At 41.5% G+C, this 15684-nt stretch overlaps 1 protein-coding gene across 7 annotated transcripts in view; it reads left to right on the top strand.

Moving 5' to 3' along the window:
• The window catches only part of gfra4a (GDNF family receptor alpha 4a), a 277708-nt gene that overhangs the window by 241379 nt on the left and 20645 nt on the right, over nt 1-15684 (top strand). For all 7 annotated transcript variants that reach the window (XM_059965707.1, XM_059965706.1, XM_059965712.1 and 4 more), the window contains 2 exons: nt 8601-8710; nt 14512-14646. In XM_059965707.1, the coding sequence (XP_059821690.1) occupies nt 8601-8710; nt 14512-14646 (245 nt within the window). The remainder of the gene's footprint in view (nt 1-8600; nt 8711-14511; nt 14647-15684) is intronic.

Here is a 15684-nt window from a genome sequence, read left to right on the forward strand (position 1 = left end):
CCCATCCTTTGTCTACTAATTGCCGTTGATCTCTGCCTTACCGACCCCCCCACCCCTCATAACCCTTCAACCATCAGACTTCTGAACTTCACTCACCTCAACTCAGAACAGATTCCACAATCTGCAGACTCACCTTCCAGGACTCTACAACCCCTGTTTTCAGTATTATTTATTTACTTACTGATTTATTCTATTTGTGTTTGCACAGTTTGTCTTCTTTTGCACATTGGTTGTTAGTCTTCGTGTTTAGTTTAGCATTGATTTTATTGTATTTTTGTTTGTTCTACTGTGAATGCCTGTGAGAAAATAAATCTCAAGGTAGTATACAGTTCAGCATGCTAACATAATGGTTAGCACAACGCTTTACAGTACAGACGACCCAGGTTCGATTCCTGCCACTGCCTGTCAGGAGTTTGTACGTTCCCCTCCCCCTCCCCACCCCGTGACTGCGAGGGTTTCCTCTCACAGTCCAAAGACCTATCAGTTGCTAGGTTAATTGGTTGTAAATCAGCGACTAGCTGGGTGCCATGGCTCGAAGGTGTTACAAGAATCATCTACTGCAACAAAGGGAATACATTCAGTGGTCACGTTATTAGGTGCAGGAGTGGGACCTAGAGTGATCTTCTGTAGTAACTGTTCTTGAACCTGTTGGTGCGAGTTCTGAGGCTCTTGTACCTTCTTTCTAATGACAGCAGTGAGAAAAGAGCATGGTGTTGGTGGTGAGGATCTTTTATAATGGATGCTACTTTCCTGCAGCAACATGTCATGTGGACGTGCTCAATGATTGAGAGGGTTTTACTCGTGATGTACTGGGCTGAGTCCATTACATTTTGTAGAATGTTCTGCTCAAAAGCATCGGTGTTCCCGTACCAGGCTGTAATGCCCCCAGTCAGCACACTTTCCACCACGCATCTATAGAGGCTTGCCAAGATTTTTGATGACATGCCGAATCTTTGCAGACTCCTGAGGAAATAGCAGTGCTGTTGTGAGGAACTACATATACCTGTCTGGACACGCCCCCCCCCCCCCCCCCGCTGACTGCTCCTGTGGCTCCTCCCGCAGACCCCGGTATAAAGGTGATTGGAGGCACAGCCCCTTCCTCAGTCTCCAGGATGTTGTGTGGTGGTCACTTGCTGCTTGTGCTTTCTTCCAGCCAATAAAAGCCGACCTTAACTCACGTCTCCGAGAGTTATTGATGGTGCATCAGCTGTTGTGGTTTCTTTGCAATTATATTTACATGATGAGTCCTGGACAGGTCTTCTGAGATAGTGACACCCAGGAATTTAAAGTTACTGACTCTCTCCTCTTCTGATCCTCTGATGATTACTGGCTCATGACCTCTGGTTTGCCTCTCCTGAAATCTACAATTAGCTCCTTGATTTTATTGACATTGAGTGAGAGGTTATTGTAATTACAGCACTCGGCCAAATTTTCAATCTCCCCCAGACTTAAAAATAAAAGAGAACAAAATAATTTGAATTGATCCTTTGATCAAAGTTTTCAATTCTTCAGTTTTAAAGGAACTGATCCAATAGTCAGTAAGAAAATATTGCTATTGATTGGGTCTTGGACCGGCAGGTAAGCTTAAAAATTATAGACAGACCCTTTATGCACTAAGTGGAATGGGTGAAGGAATTCTGGTACTTTCTTCCTCATATAGAAATTTATAGCAAGTTCATTATTATAGTGAGTAAATCTAAGATTAATCGATTTTTGTAATCACATAATGGTAAAAGTGATCAATGGAGTTAAATGACCCATTTCTTCTCCAGTATTGGTTGCCTGCCCTTGATCATTTTCAAATATATGTTATATTTTACTTTCTATTGAAGTCAGTGGGGAAAATCTTTTTTTTACACATTCATTCAAGAGCAGGCTGAGAGAGTACTTAATTGGTAATACGAGGGTACAAGTTGTTAAGATGGAAGAATGTGTGGAGGAATATCAGGGGTAAGTGGTGGGTGTGTGGAATGGGCTGACAGCTGTGGTGGTCGAGGCAGATACATTAGGGACATTTAAGAGCTTGTGAAATAGGCACACGGATGATTGAAAAATGAAGAGCTATGCAGGAAGGAAAAGTGGATGGCTAGGAAAATGGATGGATATGAAGGAGGACAGGGTTAGATTGATTTTAGAGTAGGGTAAAAAGTCACCACAATATTGTAGGCTGAAGAACCTATACTGTCCATTGCATTCTATGTTTCTATGTCCATCCCTTGCTGCCCTTGAGAAGGCGTGGTGGGCTGTCTTCTTGACACCCCAAACTGCGATGTAAGGATCTTTTACATTGGAAATCTCAAGCCTTTGAGACGTGACTAGACCCACAATGCTAGAAGGGGGAGGGTTCAAGAATTTTGGCATGGAAAATAGCCCACCTGATCCAACCAGCGAACAAGTTAGGTCAAGTATCATTTTGCAGCCTTGGAGGGGGAGCCCAAAGCGAGGTGAGGAATGAGTGAGCAGTTAATATATCTGCACCTTATTTATTGCTTGTGGATGGTGAGTTACTGCAATGCTACTGAAGCCATTAAAGCTTGTCTCCTTATTGAACTCCAAAGGGACTGACAAAAAATATATCTCCAGGTGTTTCTCATAGAATTGAGTGTTTGAGATTTCCAGTGTAATAGATCTTTACATTGCTGTTTCAGGGGGCTGCATTTTTTTCTTCAATTTGAACAGATTTTGTTGCTGAAAGGTAGTTAAATTTTCCAAGGACTGCTTTTGATTTAACTTATAAATCCCTGTGAACAGACCTAAATATGAATGACCTTTTTTGTTTCCAGTGACAGTAGACCTTGAATATTATTCTATCTTCATAGCAGTCTGCTTTCCAGACAAAGAATTCCAAATGAGCAGAGCTCGGCTGGATCAGAGGACCCCTCTTGTGGAGCAATAGCAGAGAACCATCATTGAAGTTGAAAGCTGCGATTGTAGCAGGTCTTTCATCACTGTTTCATCAAAGAACTGAAAATTAATTGAAAGAAAAGAGCAGAAGGCCAGTGGGGATTACTGGGGAAAAGAGGAGAGTAAATGTTGGATGCTTGGAGAAGGAAAACTATCTGCTTTCTTTACAACCAGAACCTGGCGTCAAAATGTACAAATTGTAGAGGGCTTTGGTGAAACCACATATGGCATGCTGTACACAGGTTTGGTCCCCCTTATAGAGGGGAGCATATTCTTGGTTCCATGTAGATTCAATCCTGGGTTAAGGAGGTTTTCTATAATAAGAGATCAACTAAGATTTCCTCGGAGATAAGAATGAGGTGTGATCTCATTGACATATACAAGACTCTGAGAGAGATTCTTCTGAGACTAGAGGTAGGGGCATGGTCAAAATCAGAATCAGGTTTATTATCACTGACATATTTGAAATCTGTTGTTTTGTGACAGCAGAACTGTGCAATACATAAAACATACAATTAATTACAGTAATTATATGAGAGGACAGTTTCAAAAGATGATACCTCAAAAAGGCAGCCATTATATACAGTATGACGTAAATGAAAATTACTTTGTGTAATGAAAATCATTTTAAAATTTGTGATGTGTTCTTTTCTGATGCAGTAATAAGCATTCACTTATCTATTCCCACAAGAAATCACTTTGTAAGAGTTACAAAAACGTATAATACAAAATACTTGGGTTAATAATGCAGAGGTACAGAAAACAAAGAATTCCAACAAACAGTTTTATATATATACAAACGTATATAAACAGTTGTGTGTATATATACACGCGTGTGCGCGCACACACACACACACACACACACACACACACACACACACACACACACACACACACACACACACACACACACACCTCTTTCTCTCTTTCCCTCCGTCTCTCTGTCCTTCCCTCTGGTTCAATTTCAACTTTTCCTGTTAATGAAGCCATCCAAATGTATTTTTGATGCTGTTATCACACCGTTCCCAGAGCTACACACAATATTCTAGTGCATGCTCACCTGCTGTAACATGACATCCCAACTCATGTAATCTGCAGATGCTGAAATCCAAAGCAACACACTCAAAATGCTGGAGGAACTCGGCAGGCCAGGCAGCGCCTATGGAAAAGAGTAAACAGTCAACACTTCAGGCTGAGAAGTACCCCGTGCCTTTTCAGATGAAGCCAAACGTACCATATTCCTACTTCATGACGTGTGTTCATCATTTTCAAGGATCCCTAGGTCTGCCCCTCTGTTCTACAATGCTGATAACACACATAAGATGCTGGAGGAAATCAGCAGGCCAAGCAGCATCTATGGAGAAAAATAAATTGTCGATGCTTCAGGCCGAGACCCTTCAGTGGGACAGGAAAGGAAGGGGGAAGGAGCCAAAATATGAAGGTGGGGTGGGGGAGGGGAAGGTGATAGGTGAGCCATTTGAGGGGGAAGTGAGGTGAGAGAGGGAAGAGGGATGAAGTAAGAAGGAAGGTGATAGGTGGTAGAGTAAAGGGCTGAATCTAATAGGAGAGGACAGTGAACCATGACAGAAAGGGAAAGGGGTAGGAGCACTAGAGAGAGGTGATGAGCAGGTGAGGAGAGGAGCAAGGGGTGTGACAAGAGCCAGAATGGGGAATTGATAAAGAGAGAAGGGGGAGCGGGAAGAAATTGCTGAAATTTAATTTCTCACTCTTCTAAGACCCTTTTTACTGTTGCTCCTGTCTTTTTCCAAAGGCTGGGAGTCTAAAGCTGGAGGTTTTAGGATTACGATAGAGGGGAAAATTTAAAAGGGGTCCGAGGGGCAGATATTTAACACAAGGGTGGTAGGTGTAAGGAATGAGTTACAAGAAGAGGAGGTAAAATTACAATGTTTAAAAACATTTGGACAGGTACATAGAGTGGAACAGTTTAAAAGCAGGCAGATGAAATTGGCGTAGAACGAGATCTTGGTCAGCATAGACAGGTTGAATTGAAGGGCCTGTTTCTATGCTGTATAACTGTGATAATTAGAGCCATAGACAACTACAGGACAGAAACAAGGCTTTCGACCCATCTAGTCTGTGCTGAACTACTATTCTGCCTCGTCCCTTCACTGTGCACCTGGAGCATAGCCTTCCGTGCCCCTCTCATCCATACACCTATCCAACTTCCTCTTAAATGTTGCAACTGAATCTGCGTCCGCCACTTCCGCTGCCAGCTTGTTCCACCTTCTCACCACCCTCTGAGTGGAGAAGTTCCATGTCATGTTCCTCTAAAATCTTGTTTTCTAATTTGTTGAAGAAAAATTGCTTTCTCAATCTTGATCCCATTTTATAGAAAACAAATAGGCATAAAACTGTTTGCTCTGCTCCGTGATGAATTAATTTTGATTCAATTTAAAATTTAATATTTTATAGATACTTCTACCTATTTGAGCACTGATATCCCTTTATATAGGACATAAACTGAATGTTACTGCCCCTGCATTCTGTGTAGTTCTCTGTAAAATTTAATCACATGATAGGAAAAGTCAAACTGCAGAGATTTGAAGAACATATGGAAATTAATTTCCTTCAAGGTTGGGAATGTAGCCAGATATGGATGCACACTAACTGTTTTTTTAAACATCAATCACTCTTGCCATTTCTCAACCAAGTCACTGAATGATACAGCAGCCTTGGGAGACATGGGCTAATTACAAGGTGATGACAGATATCTTGTGGAGTCAAACCACCACCCAGTCAAAATACCTTGTTGTGAGACCTCAGACTTCCTTTAAAAGGTTCAAAAGTTCGAAATAAATTTATTATCAAAGTATGCATATTTCACCATATGAGATTCGGTTTCTTGTGGGCATTCACAGTGGAACAAAGAAATACATTATAATCAATGGGAAACTACACACAAAGACTGACAAACAACCAATGTGCAAAAGACAATCTGTGCAAATACAAATAAACAGATAGATAGGTAAAGAGATAGATAGATAGATAGACAGACAGACATATAGATAGATAGAAAATACTGAATAGAGGAGTTATAGAGTCCTTGACAGTGAATCCATAGATTGTGGAATCAGTACAGTGAAGTTAGGTCCTATAGGGACCTCACTGGGAAAAGAAGATAAATACAGTAGAGAAAAGGAAGTGAATAGCTATGTATAGGTAGAAATCATTGACTCTATTTTTCACTCCAAAGAATTATTGTAGTGCAGAGTAATCTGGCAGGTTATTGCTGAAATGCTTGCAGCTCCTATTCTCGCTGCCTGTGTCCAGGATTTGAGTTTCCCTGAGGACTGACTCCACCAGCTTCCTTCCTCTGACGTGGTGCACTCCTGTCTTGTATTCCCACCACAGGAGTGAGTCTGGGACAATGGAAGGAAGAAACGAGATTAATTAACTTCAAGCCTTTTTAAATTTTTAATCTGGTAAATACTAAGCAATTTCAATCAAACAGCATAAGGCAGATCATTAATTCGTCAAGGTTTGAATATCCAAAATATAGATGTATCTGAGAGGCTGGTTTGCATAAAAGCTGAGGATTTTTAATTATGAATAAACTCAACTTTGACTTGATCGGGCAGTTGTTGTTATTATAGCAACTGGGTTTGGTTTACTGCAAAGAAGAGCAATTTCATTTAAAAGGATCCAAAAGCTCCTGCTAAACAGTCTCAGCCTGAAACATTGATTGTTTACTATTTTCCATAAATGCAGCCTGGCCTGCTGAGTTCCTCCAGCATTTTGTGTGTGTTCCAAAATCTCAGAAGAAAATGAGATGAGGAGGAATTTCTTTAGTAAGAAGGTGGTGAATCTGAAATTCATTGCCATGGAGGGCTGTGGAGGCTGTCAATGTGCGTATTTAAGGCAGGGTTAGGTCCTTGATTGGTAAAAGGGGGTTAATGAAGAAGGCAAGAGTTGAAAAAAAATCAGCCATAATTGAATGGTGGTGTAGCTGTGTGCTACACGCAGCGCTAAAATTACGACACGGAGTCGGTAACTGCAGTCGAAGGAAAAAACTTTATTCGAAATCCTCAGCCTCGCTTTTAAGCCTCCCTCAACCTGCCCCCCGTGGCGCAGAGGCTCCAAAGCTCTGTGCTCGCAAACCCCCGTAGGCTATCTAATTGTGAGCCGGTCCAGGAAATGGGTCGCCGCAGTGGAACAGATTTGATGGGCAAACTGGCCTAATTCTGCTCCCATATCTTAAGGCCGAAAGGGGCTTTGATTTGTACACATCTCTGATGCTGCAGAGATGCAGGGCAAGAGCTGATAATTTCTCTAACTTCAATAACCACTCCCCTCTGTCCCCTTTTTTTCTCCCTTATTTAACTGCCCCCCCCATTACCCTATCTATTTCCCTACCCAGCCCTGTCCATTTACCTATCATCCACATATTCCTCCATCTGGCCACCGCCCCATAACCCTCCCTTTATTCCATGCAGCACTATCCTATCCTTCTTCAGCCCTTTGTCACTTCCACCTATCACCTCCCAGTTTCTGACATCAGTCCCACTCTTGCTCTTCCCTCACCTGCTTATAATCCACTTTACCTGGACCCACCTATCACCAGCAAGTTCCTGTTGCACCCTTTCCCCCCCAGCTACCACCCGTCCATGTCTCAAGCCCAGATGAAGGGTCTCAACCCAAAACATTGACTGCCCACTTCCCTCCATAGATGCTGCCCGACCTGTTAAGTTCCTCGAGTTTTTCAGCATCTGCAGGATCTCTATGTCTTCATTGTGACCATCAGGAAGATTGTTCAATATCTTGTTGCAATGTTCCTTTTGACATTGTTAATATGGTGAGGAAGTAGGAATGAGAGTTAGTCCAATTTTACAATGATCTCTGGTTTGATTAACCAAAGACCTTTACCTTCAGTAGGAGGATTGGTAGATCCTACATTTTACCTGGTAAACAGAGTAATTCTGTTCATCTTTGGATATTATGGTTCCTAATTGGTATTCGGCTCAGAACTCATTTTCCACCAATCTACATGTTTGTAGAAATGTAGTCTTGGCCAAAAATGTATCCTTTCTCCTGTCTCAGTAATGTTTGAGTAATCTTGTGTGTGTGTATATTTTTTTTATTAAGCATTTTTGTTTATTTACATAATTCATTATGGGTTTTATGTTAAATATTTCATTTACATATGTGTGAAATATATGCACCTTGCTTAAAGTAAACACGAAGTTAGACCCCCATTTTCGGACTTCCATGTCTGCCTTTGGACTAGTTTAATATTTTGAAGTTATTTCTGTCTTAAAATCCATTTCCAGCAGTGATCAGGTTGAGACCATTCAGTTCACATATAGGGTCTCAAGCTGAAACATCAACTGTCCATTTCTCTCCGTTTGCCTGACCTGCTGAGTTCCTCTAGCATTTTAGGTACTACTTCAGACTTCTAGCATTTGAAGTCTCAAGCTTTATACTTGTTGAATTATTAGGTAATCTTGCTCAAATCTATTGTTCTACACTGTGGTCCGAGAAAGGAAGCCTGACTTTGATGAACATTGGAGTTATTTTTAATTGTGTAGAAGCCATGTGATGAAAATGTTCTAACACTCTGTCTGATGTTATAGGTCACAGCCTCAATCATGGTGTACAAGAAAGGCTCGGTGTTTTAATTTCCTTTGGTTAAATAGAGTCATGTAATTTTTTTGCTTTTCTTATCTTCTTCCTGGCAGATCACGACTAGCAGAGTTCCAAACCCGCTGTCAGCCTTCAGCACAGTCTGTGAGTGGTTGTCTCAGGGAGAACTATGCCGCATGTCTGCTCTCGTATACTGGGATTATAGGTGAGATTCTGGCACCTTGCCTTCTGAGGGCAATGTTATTCTAATTACAGTGCTCTTCGATGTGAAGGTAAATAGTGCTGCAGAGTGGAACATGTTCCCATTTCAGGCATTCAGTGTCAGTATTTAACACTTCCTTTTATGTTAGTGCATGGCTGGTCTTCTGAAGGTTATGAAAAGCATTAAGTTATTTATTCAGCCGTCCTGATGAAGGGTCTCAGCCCCAAACATCGGCTCTTTATTCCTCACCATAGGTGCTGTCTGACCTGGTAGGTTCCTCTAGCATTTTGTGTGAGTTACTCCACATTTCTAGCATCTGCAGAATCTCTTGTGTTTGAGTTATTTATTCTGAGGGAAAGCTGCTCAATCATAGGGGAGCTGCAGAGAGAAGCCCGAGCAATTCTCCTCCGGAATGAAATCAAAGTCAAAGTAAAATTTATTATTAAATTACATGCATGTAACTTTGAGATTCATTTTTTTTTAGGCACTTACAGAAAATAAAGAAATACAATAGAATATATGAAAAACTATACCTAAAGAAAGATTGACAAACAACCAATGTGCAAATAAAGACAATTATTATCAAAATAAACTTTATTCATGAATAAAAGCATCTACATAAATAAACCACACAATACCTTATTATTCTTATATTCATAGTCAATGCTTTCAGTACTGCACAATTACAGTCCTTTGCTTGTTCATTCGTTCGTTCGTTAGTTTGTTCGTTCGTTAAGTGCTATAGCAAACTTTTCTACAGAAATAGTTTGCCATTGCTTTTTTCTGGGCAACATCTTTAAAAAACAGGTGACTCCAGCCATTATCAACACTCTTCAGAGATTATCTGCCTGGCATAACCAGGACTTGTGATACGTACCAGCTGCTCGTACGACCATCCACCACCTGCTCCCATGGCTTCAAGTGACCCTGATCGGGGGGTGGGAGGGTTAAGCAGGTGCTACACCTTGCCCAAGGTTGGCCTGCAGGCTAGCAGATGGAAGGGGCACATTACATCTCATTTGGGAGGGATGTATCTCCACCCCGCCACTCAATCCTTAAATTGTGCATATAAATAAATAAAACTAAGAATATGAGTTGTAAAATCCTTGAAAGTGAGTCTGTCCATGGTGGTTCAAGAGCCTAATGATTGTAAGGAACTTAATACCTCTCATAACCTTTGATGTACTCCGCTTTGCATAAATATAATCCCTATTACAGTTGAGGGAATGGAATAGCCAAGATTATGTCTTGCAAGACCCAACAAATGCATTGAGGCAAAGATCAAATAATTTATTTGTTTAAAGGCTTTTCCTGAATACATTGGACTTATATTTTTTTCTCTTTAGAATACCATAACACCATAAGGTATAGGAGCAGAATTAGGCCATTTAGCCGATCAAGTCTGCTCTGCCATTTCATTATGGCTGATTAATTTTTCCTATAAGCACCAATCACCTGCCTTCCCCCATATCCCTTAATGACCTGACCAATCAAGAATCTGTCAACCTCTACTTTAAATATACATAAAGTCTTGGCCTCTACAGCTGCCTGCGGCAAAGAATTCCACAGATTCACCACTCTCTGGGTAAAGAAATTCCTCCTCATCTTCATTCTTAAAGGACACCCTCTATTCTGAGGCTGTGGTCTTAGACCACAGGAAACATTCTCTCCACATCCACTCTATCTAGGCCTTTCACCATTTGATAGGCTTCAATGAGGTCACATGTCATTCTTTTGAATTCCAGTGAATACAGTCCCAGAGCCATCAAATGCTCTTCATACAACAAGCTGTTTAATCCTAGAATCATTTTTGTGAATCTCATTTGAACCCCCTCCAGTTTCAGCCCATCCTTTCTAAGTTAAGGGGCACAAAACTGCTCACAATATTCCAAGTGAGGCCTCACCAGTGCATAATGAAGTCTCAACATTACATCCTTGCTTTTATATTCTAGTCCTTTTGAAATGAAGGCTAACATTGCATTTGCCTTCCTCACCACAGAATCACCCTGCAAATTAACCTTTAGGGAATTCTGTAGAAGGACTCCCAAGACCCTTTGCATCTTAGTTTTTTGTATTTTCTCTCCACTTAGAAAATAGTCAACCCTTTCATTTCTTCCACCAAAGTGCATGACCATACATCTCTTGACATTGTATTCCATCTGCCATTTCTTTACCCATTCTCCTAATAAGTCCTTCTGTAACCTCACTACTTCCTCCAAACTGCCTGCCCCTCCACCTATTTTCATATTGTCTACAAACTTTGCAACAAAGCCATCAATTCCATCGTCCAAATCTCTGAGATATAATGTTAAAAGAATGGGTGCCAACACAGACCCCTGTGGAACACCACTAGTCACCAGCAACCAGTCAGAAAAGGCTCCCTTTATCCCCACTCTTTGTTTCTGCCAATTGGCCACTGCTTTATCTATGCTAGAATCTTCCCTGTAATACCATGGACTCATAGCTTGTTAAGCAGCCTCTTGTGTGGCACTTTGTCAAAGGCCTTCTGAAAATCCACATGAAATGATGCTCCTTTGTCTATCTTACTTGTTATTTCTTCAAAATATCCCAACAGATTCATCAAGCAAGATTTTCCCTTGAGGAAACCATGCTGTTTACGGTCTATTTTATCTTGTGCCTCCAAGTACCCTGAAGCCACATCCTTAACAATCAACTCCACATCTTCCCAAACACAGAGGCTAGACTAAATGACTTTCTTATGCCTCTCCCCTTCTTGAAGAATGGAGTGACATCTGCAATTCTCCGGTCTTCCAGAACCATTCCAGAATATAGTAATTCTTGAAAGATCATTACTAACACCCCCACAATCTCTTCAGTCACCTCTTTCAGAACACCATCTGCTCTGGGTGACTTATCAGTTTCCACAAGAATCCTCTCTCTGGTAATGGTAACTTATGACATCTAACACCTGGAATTTCCACCATACTGCTAGTGTCTTCCACACACAGTGAAGACTGATGTAAAATACTTATCCAGTTCATCTACCATTTTATTGTTCCTCATTACCACTTCTCCGGCATTGTTTCCAGTGGTGGAAAATCCAGTTCTTTCTTTTTTACACTTTATGTATCTGAAGAAACCTTTGGTATCCTCTTTAATATTATTGGTTGGCTTACTTTCATATTCCATCTTTACCTTCTTAATGACTCTTTTACTTGTCTTCTGATGGTACCTAAATCTTCCCAATCCCCTAACATCCCACTAATTTTTTACTCTATTATATGCCCTCTCTTTGGCTTTTATGTTGATTTTCCTTATGGACTGGAACTCCAGTTTCTACACATCCCTTGAAGTAATTTGTTTGTCTAGACTCACTTTGTCACACTCCTGGGCCATGACCTCATGACCCAATAACATTCATGGTGCTTAGAGGCAAGGAATCTCTTACAGACCATTGACAAGTATAATAGTTATTTAAATTTTTGAAAGTATTTTATAAAATGGGAGCGGTTAACATATTGCTATTACAGTACTAGTTACCGGGGTTCAATTCCCACTGCTTTCTCTAAGGAGTTTGCACGTTCTCCCTGTGATTATGTGGATTTCCTTCAAATGTTTTGGTTACCTCCAACATTTCAAAGACTTACATGTTTGGAGGTTAATTGGTTACATGAATGTAATTGGGTGGTGTGGGCTCATTGGGTCAGAAGGGCCTGTTACCATGATGTATCTTTAAATACACAGTGGCCATTTTATAGATACCTCCTGTACCTAATAAAGTGGTATGTGAGTGTTGGTTTATGGTCCTCCACAGCTATAGCCCATCCACTTCAAGTTTTGATGTGTTGTATGTTCAGAGATAGCCTTCTGCACACAACTTTTGTAACACATGGTTATTCGAATTACTGTCAGCTTCAACCAGTCTGGAAATCTCCTCTAACAAGGCATTTTCATCCACAGATCTGCATTTATTTTCACCTTTCTCTGTAAACTCTAGATATTGTTGTGTGTGAAAATCCCAGGGGATTTTCTGAGATACTCAAACCATTCCATCTGGCACCAACAATCATTCCACTGTCAAAGTCACTTAGATCACATTTCTCCACCCCCCCCCCCCCCGATGTTTGGACTGAACAACAACTGAACTTCTTGAACATGTCTTCATGCTTTTGTGCATTGAGTTGCTGCCACATGATAGGCTGATTAGATATTTGCATTATTGAGCAAGTGTACTGATTAAAGTTGCCACTGCCAATAAATAATAATAAAAATAAACATCATAAAAGTAAATAAAAATAATAGAAGTATTATTCTTACCGTCTTCCATTGACCTGGACGCACCTGAGCATTGCACTAACAGTCACAGGTAGTGATGCTTCAAAGTTCAAAGTAAATTTATTATCAAAGTATATTGGTCTATCTGTATACAAGCCTGAGATTTGTTTTCTTGTGGCATACGGTACTCAATGCAACCAACAACCAAATAGAGTCAGCAGATGGGCAATGAGCAAAACAGGGCAGACAACCAAAGAGCAAAAGACAACAAACTGTGCCAGTACAAAAGAAAAAATAATTAATAATAATAATAAAAATAAATAAGCAATCAATTTCAAGAACATGAGATGAAGAGTCTTTGAAAGTGACTCCATAGGTTGTTGGAAAAGAGAAGTTGAGTAAAGTTGTCCCCTTTTGTTCAAGAGCCTGATGGTTGAGGGGTAATAACTATTCCTGAACTTGGTGGTGTGAGTCCTGCGGCTGTATCTTCTTTCTGATGGCAGTAGTGGGAAAAGAGCATGACATGGGTCCCTGATGGTGGATGCTGCTTTCCCGCGACAACGCTTTGTGTAGATGTGCTCAGTGGTGGGGATACCGCCCAGTCCGTATCCACTACTTTTTGTAGGATTTTCTATTCAAGGGCATTGGTGTTTCCATACCAGGCTGTGATGCAGCCAGTCAACATACTCTCCACTACACATCTATAGAAGGTTGTCAAAGTTTTTAGATGTCATGCTGAATCTTCAAAAAGAATACAATCTTGTATGTTTTCAGGGGGCTGTGTTAAAGCTAGAGCCATTCCAATATTATGGAGATACAAGAGAGACTGCAGGTACAGTGATCCGGAGGAACACACACAAAATGCTAGAGGAAAGCAGCTATGGAAGGAAATAACAATGGACACCTTGAGCTGAGACCATTCATCAGGGTCCTTCTTTAGAACATTGTGGGGGATCACATTGAAACTGATCGAATATTGAAAAGCCTAGTGGAGAGTCAAAGTGGAGAGCTTGTTTCCAGTAATGGGGGAGGCTGGAACCAGAGGGCACAGCCTCAGAGTACAAGAATATCCCATTGGAACAGAGATGAGGAGGAATTTCTTGAGCCGGAGGGTGGTGAATCTGTGGAGTTCATCGCCACAGTGGGCTGCGGAGACCAAGTCATTGGCTATATTTGAAACAGAGGTTGATAGGTTCTTAATTAGTAACGGTGTCAAAGGTTTCGGGGGGAAGGCAGGAGAATGGGGTTGAGAGGGATAGTTAATCAGCCATGATGGAATGGTGGAGAAGATTCGATGGGCCGACTGGCCTAATTCTGCTTGTGGTCTTACAGACAGTCAGCCTGAGGTGTCAGCTGTTCATTTCCCTTCACAGATGCTGCCTGAGTTCCTGCAGTGTTTTGTATGTGTTGTTCTGGTATTTCTTTCACCGCAACACGGCCATGTGTAGTGAGGTTCCAAGTCCAAGGCTAATGAGCTACACAACAGTAGGCATTCTGCATGGCCCCAACAGAAACCCATCAACGTCTCCATGGTGACATCCTTAAGTTTGTTTCCTCTCTTTCGATAGGTACTGTGATTACCCCAAACTACATTGATAACTCAAGCTCGAATGTGGCGCCCTGGTGTACTTGCAGTGGGAGCGGAAACCAGAGAGAGGACTGTGAGAGCTTCCTGAGTCTCTTCACCGATAACATCTGCCTCAGTGAGTATGGTTACCTGTCCTGGGATGTAATGGTGCCATTTGTTCCGAAGAAATGTATTTTGATTGATGGAAGTTTAAGTATGTCCTGACAGAGCAGTCACTGAGGTGTGGGGAGAGAACAAACGGGAGCGCTCCCTTGTTGTAGGTGTGATAACCTAGCAGTTAGTGTAATGCTTTACAGTGCCGGCATTAGGAAGAGAAGGTTCGATTCCCACCACGGCCTGTAATGAATGTGAACATTCTTCCATGACCTCTTGAGTCTCCTCCCACATTCCAAAGACTACGATTAGGGTTAGTACGTCATGGCGCCAGAGGCATGGTGACATGTGTGGGGTTGCCCCCAGCACGACCTCAGACACTGTCGGTTGTTGACACAAACAACATATTTCACTGTATATTGCAGTGTACATGTGACAAATAAAGCTAAGCCTTATCTTTTTCATCCCACTTATATACCATTCATTGTAACAGTCTGCAGTGCTGCGATGTCCTTGCTACATTTCTGTTGCACAGTGACATCTCCGCATTTGCTCACATTGTAAATGTTAACCCCATCCCTCCCCCTCCATCTCCCTCAATCAGAAATGATTTCACTCCTTTAGATTCAACTTTTCCTCATTATGCCTTTTACACTATTTACGTATTTTTGTAATTTACAGTAACTTCTGTCTTGCACTGTACTGCTGCCTCCAATCAACAAATTTCATGACATTATAATAACCCTGATTCAGTATGCTAAGCCCTATGAGTTTGTAAAACCCCAAAATCAATAGCCCTGAGTGATGGGTAAGTTTAGAGAGATATGGGCCAAATGTGGGCAAATGGCCTTCAAGAGGACCACAGCCTTGTAGGGTTTGGAGGCCTGCGTGCCTGAATGACCCGGAGGGTCAGGGCCTTGTGTTTTGGCACCTGGTACAGTCACCCATGCCAAACAGGTCAAAGGGTAGAGGTCAAACTGAGAGTGGCCCACAGCTCCTCCGGGTTTGGGGGTCCAGCTCAGAGCTAGCAACCCTGACTGGTCAAAAAAAAATGTTATGG

The sequence above is a fragment of the Hypanus sabinus genome, chromosome 3 (assembly GCF_030144855.1).
Source record: "Hypanus sabinus isolate sHypSab1 chromosome 3, sHypSab1.hap1, whole genome shotgun sequence".
NCBI lineage: Eukaryota > Metazoa > Chordata > Chondrichthyes > Myliobatiformes > Dasyatidae > Hypanus > Hypanus sabinus.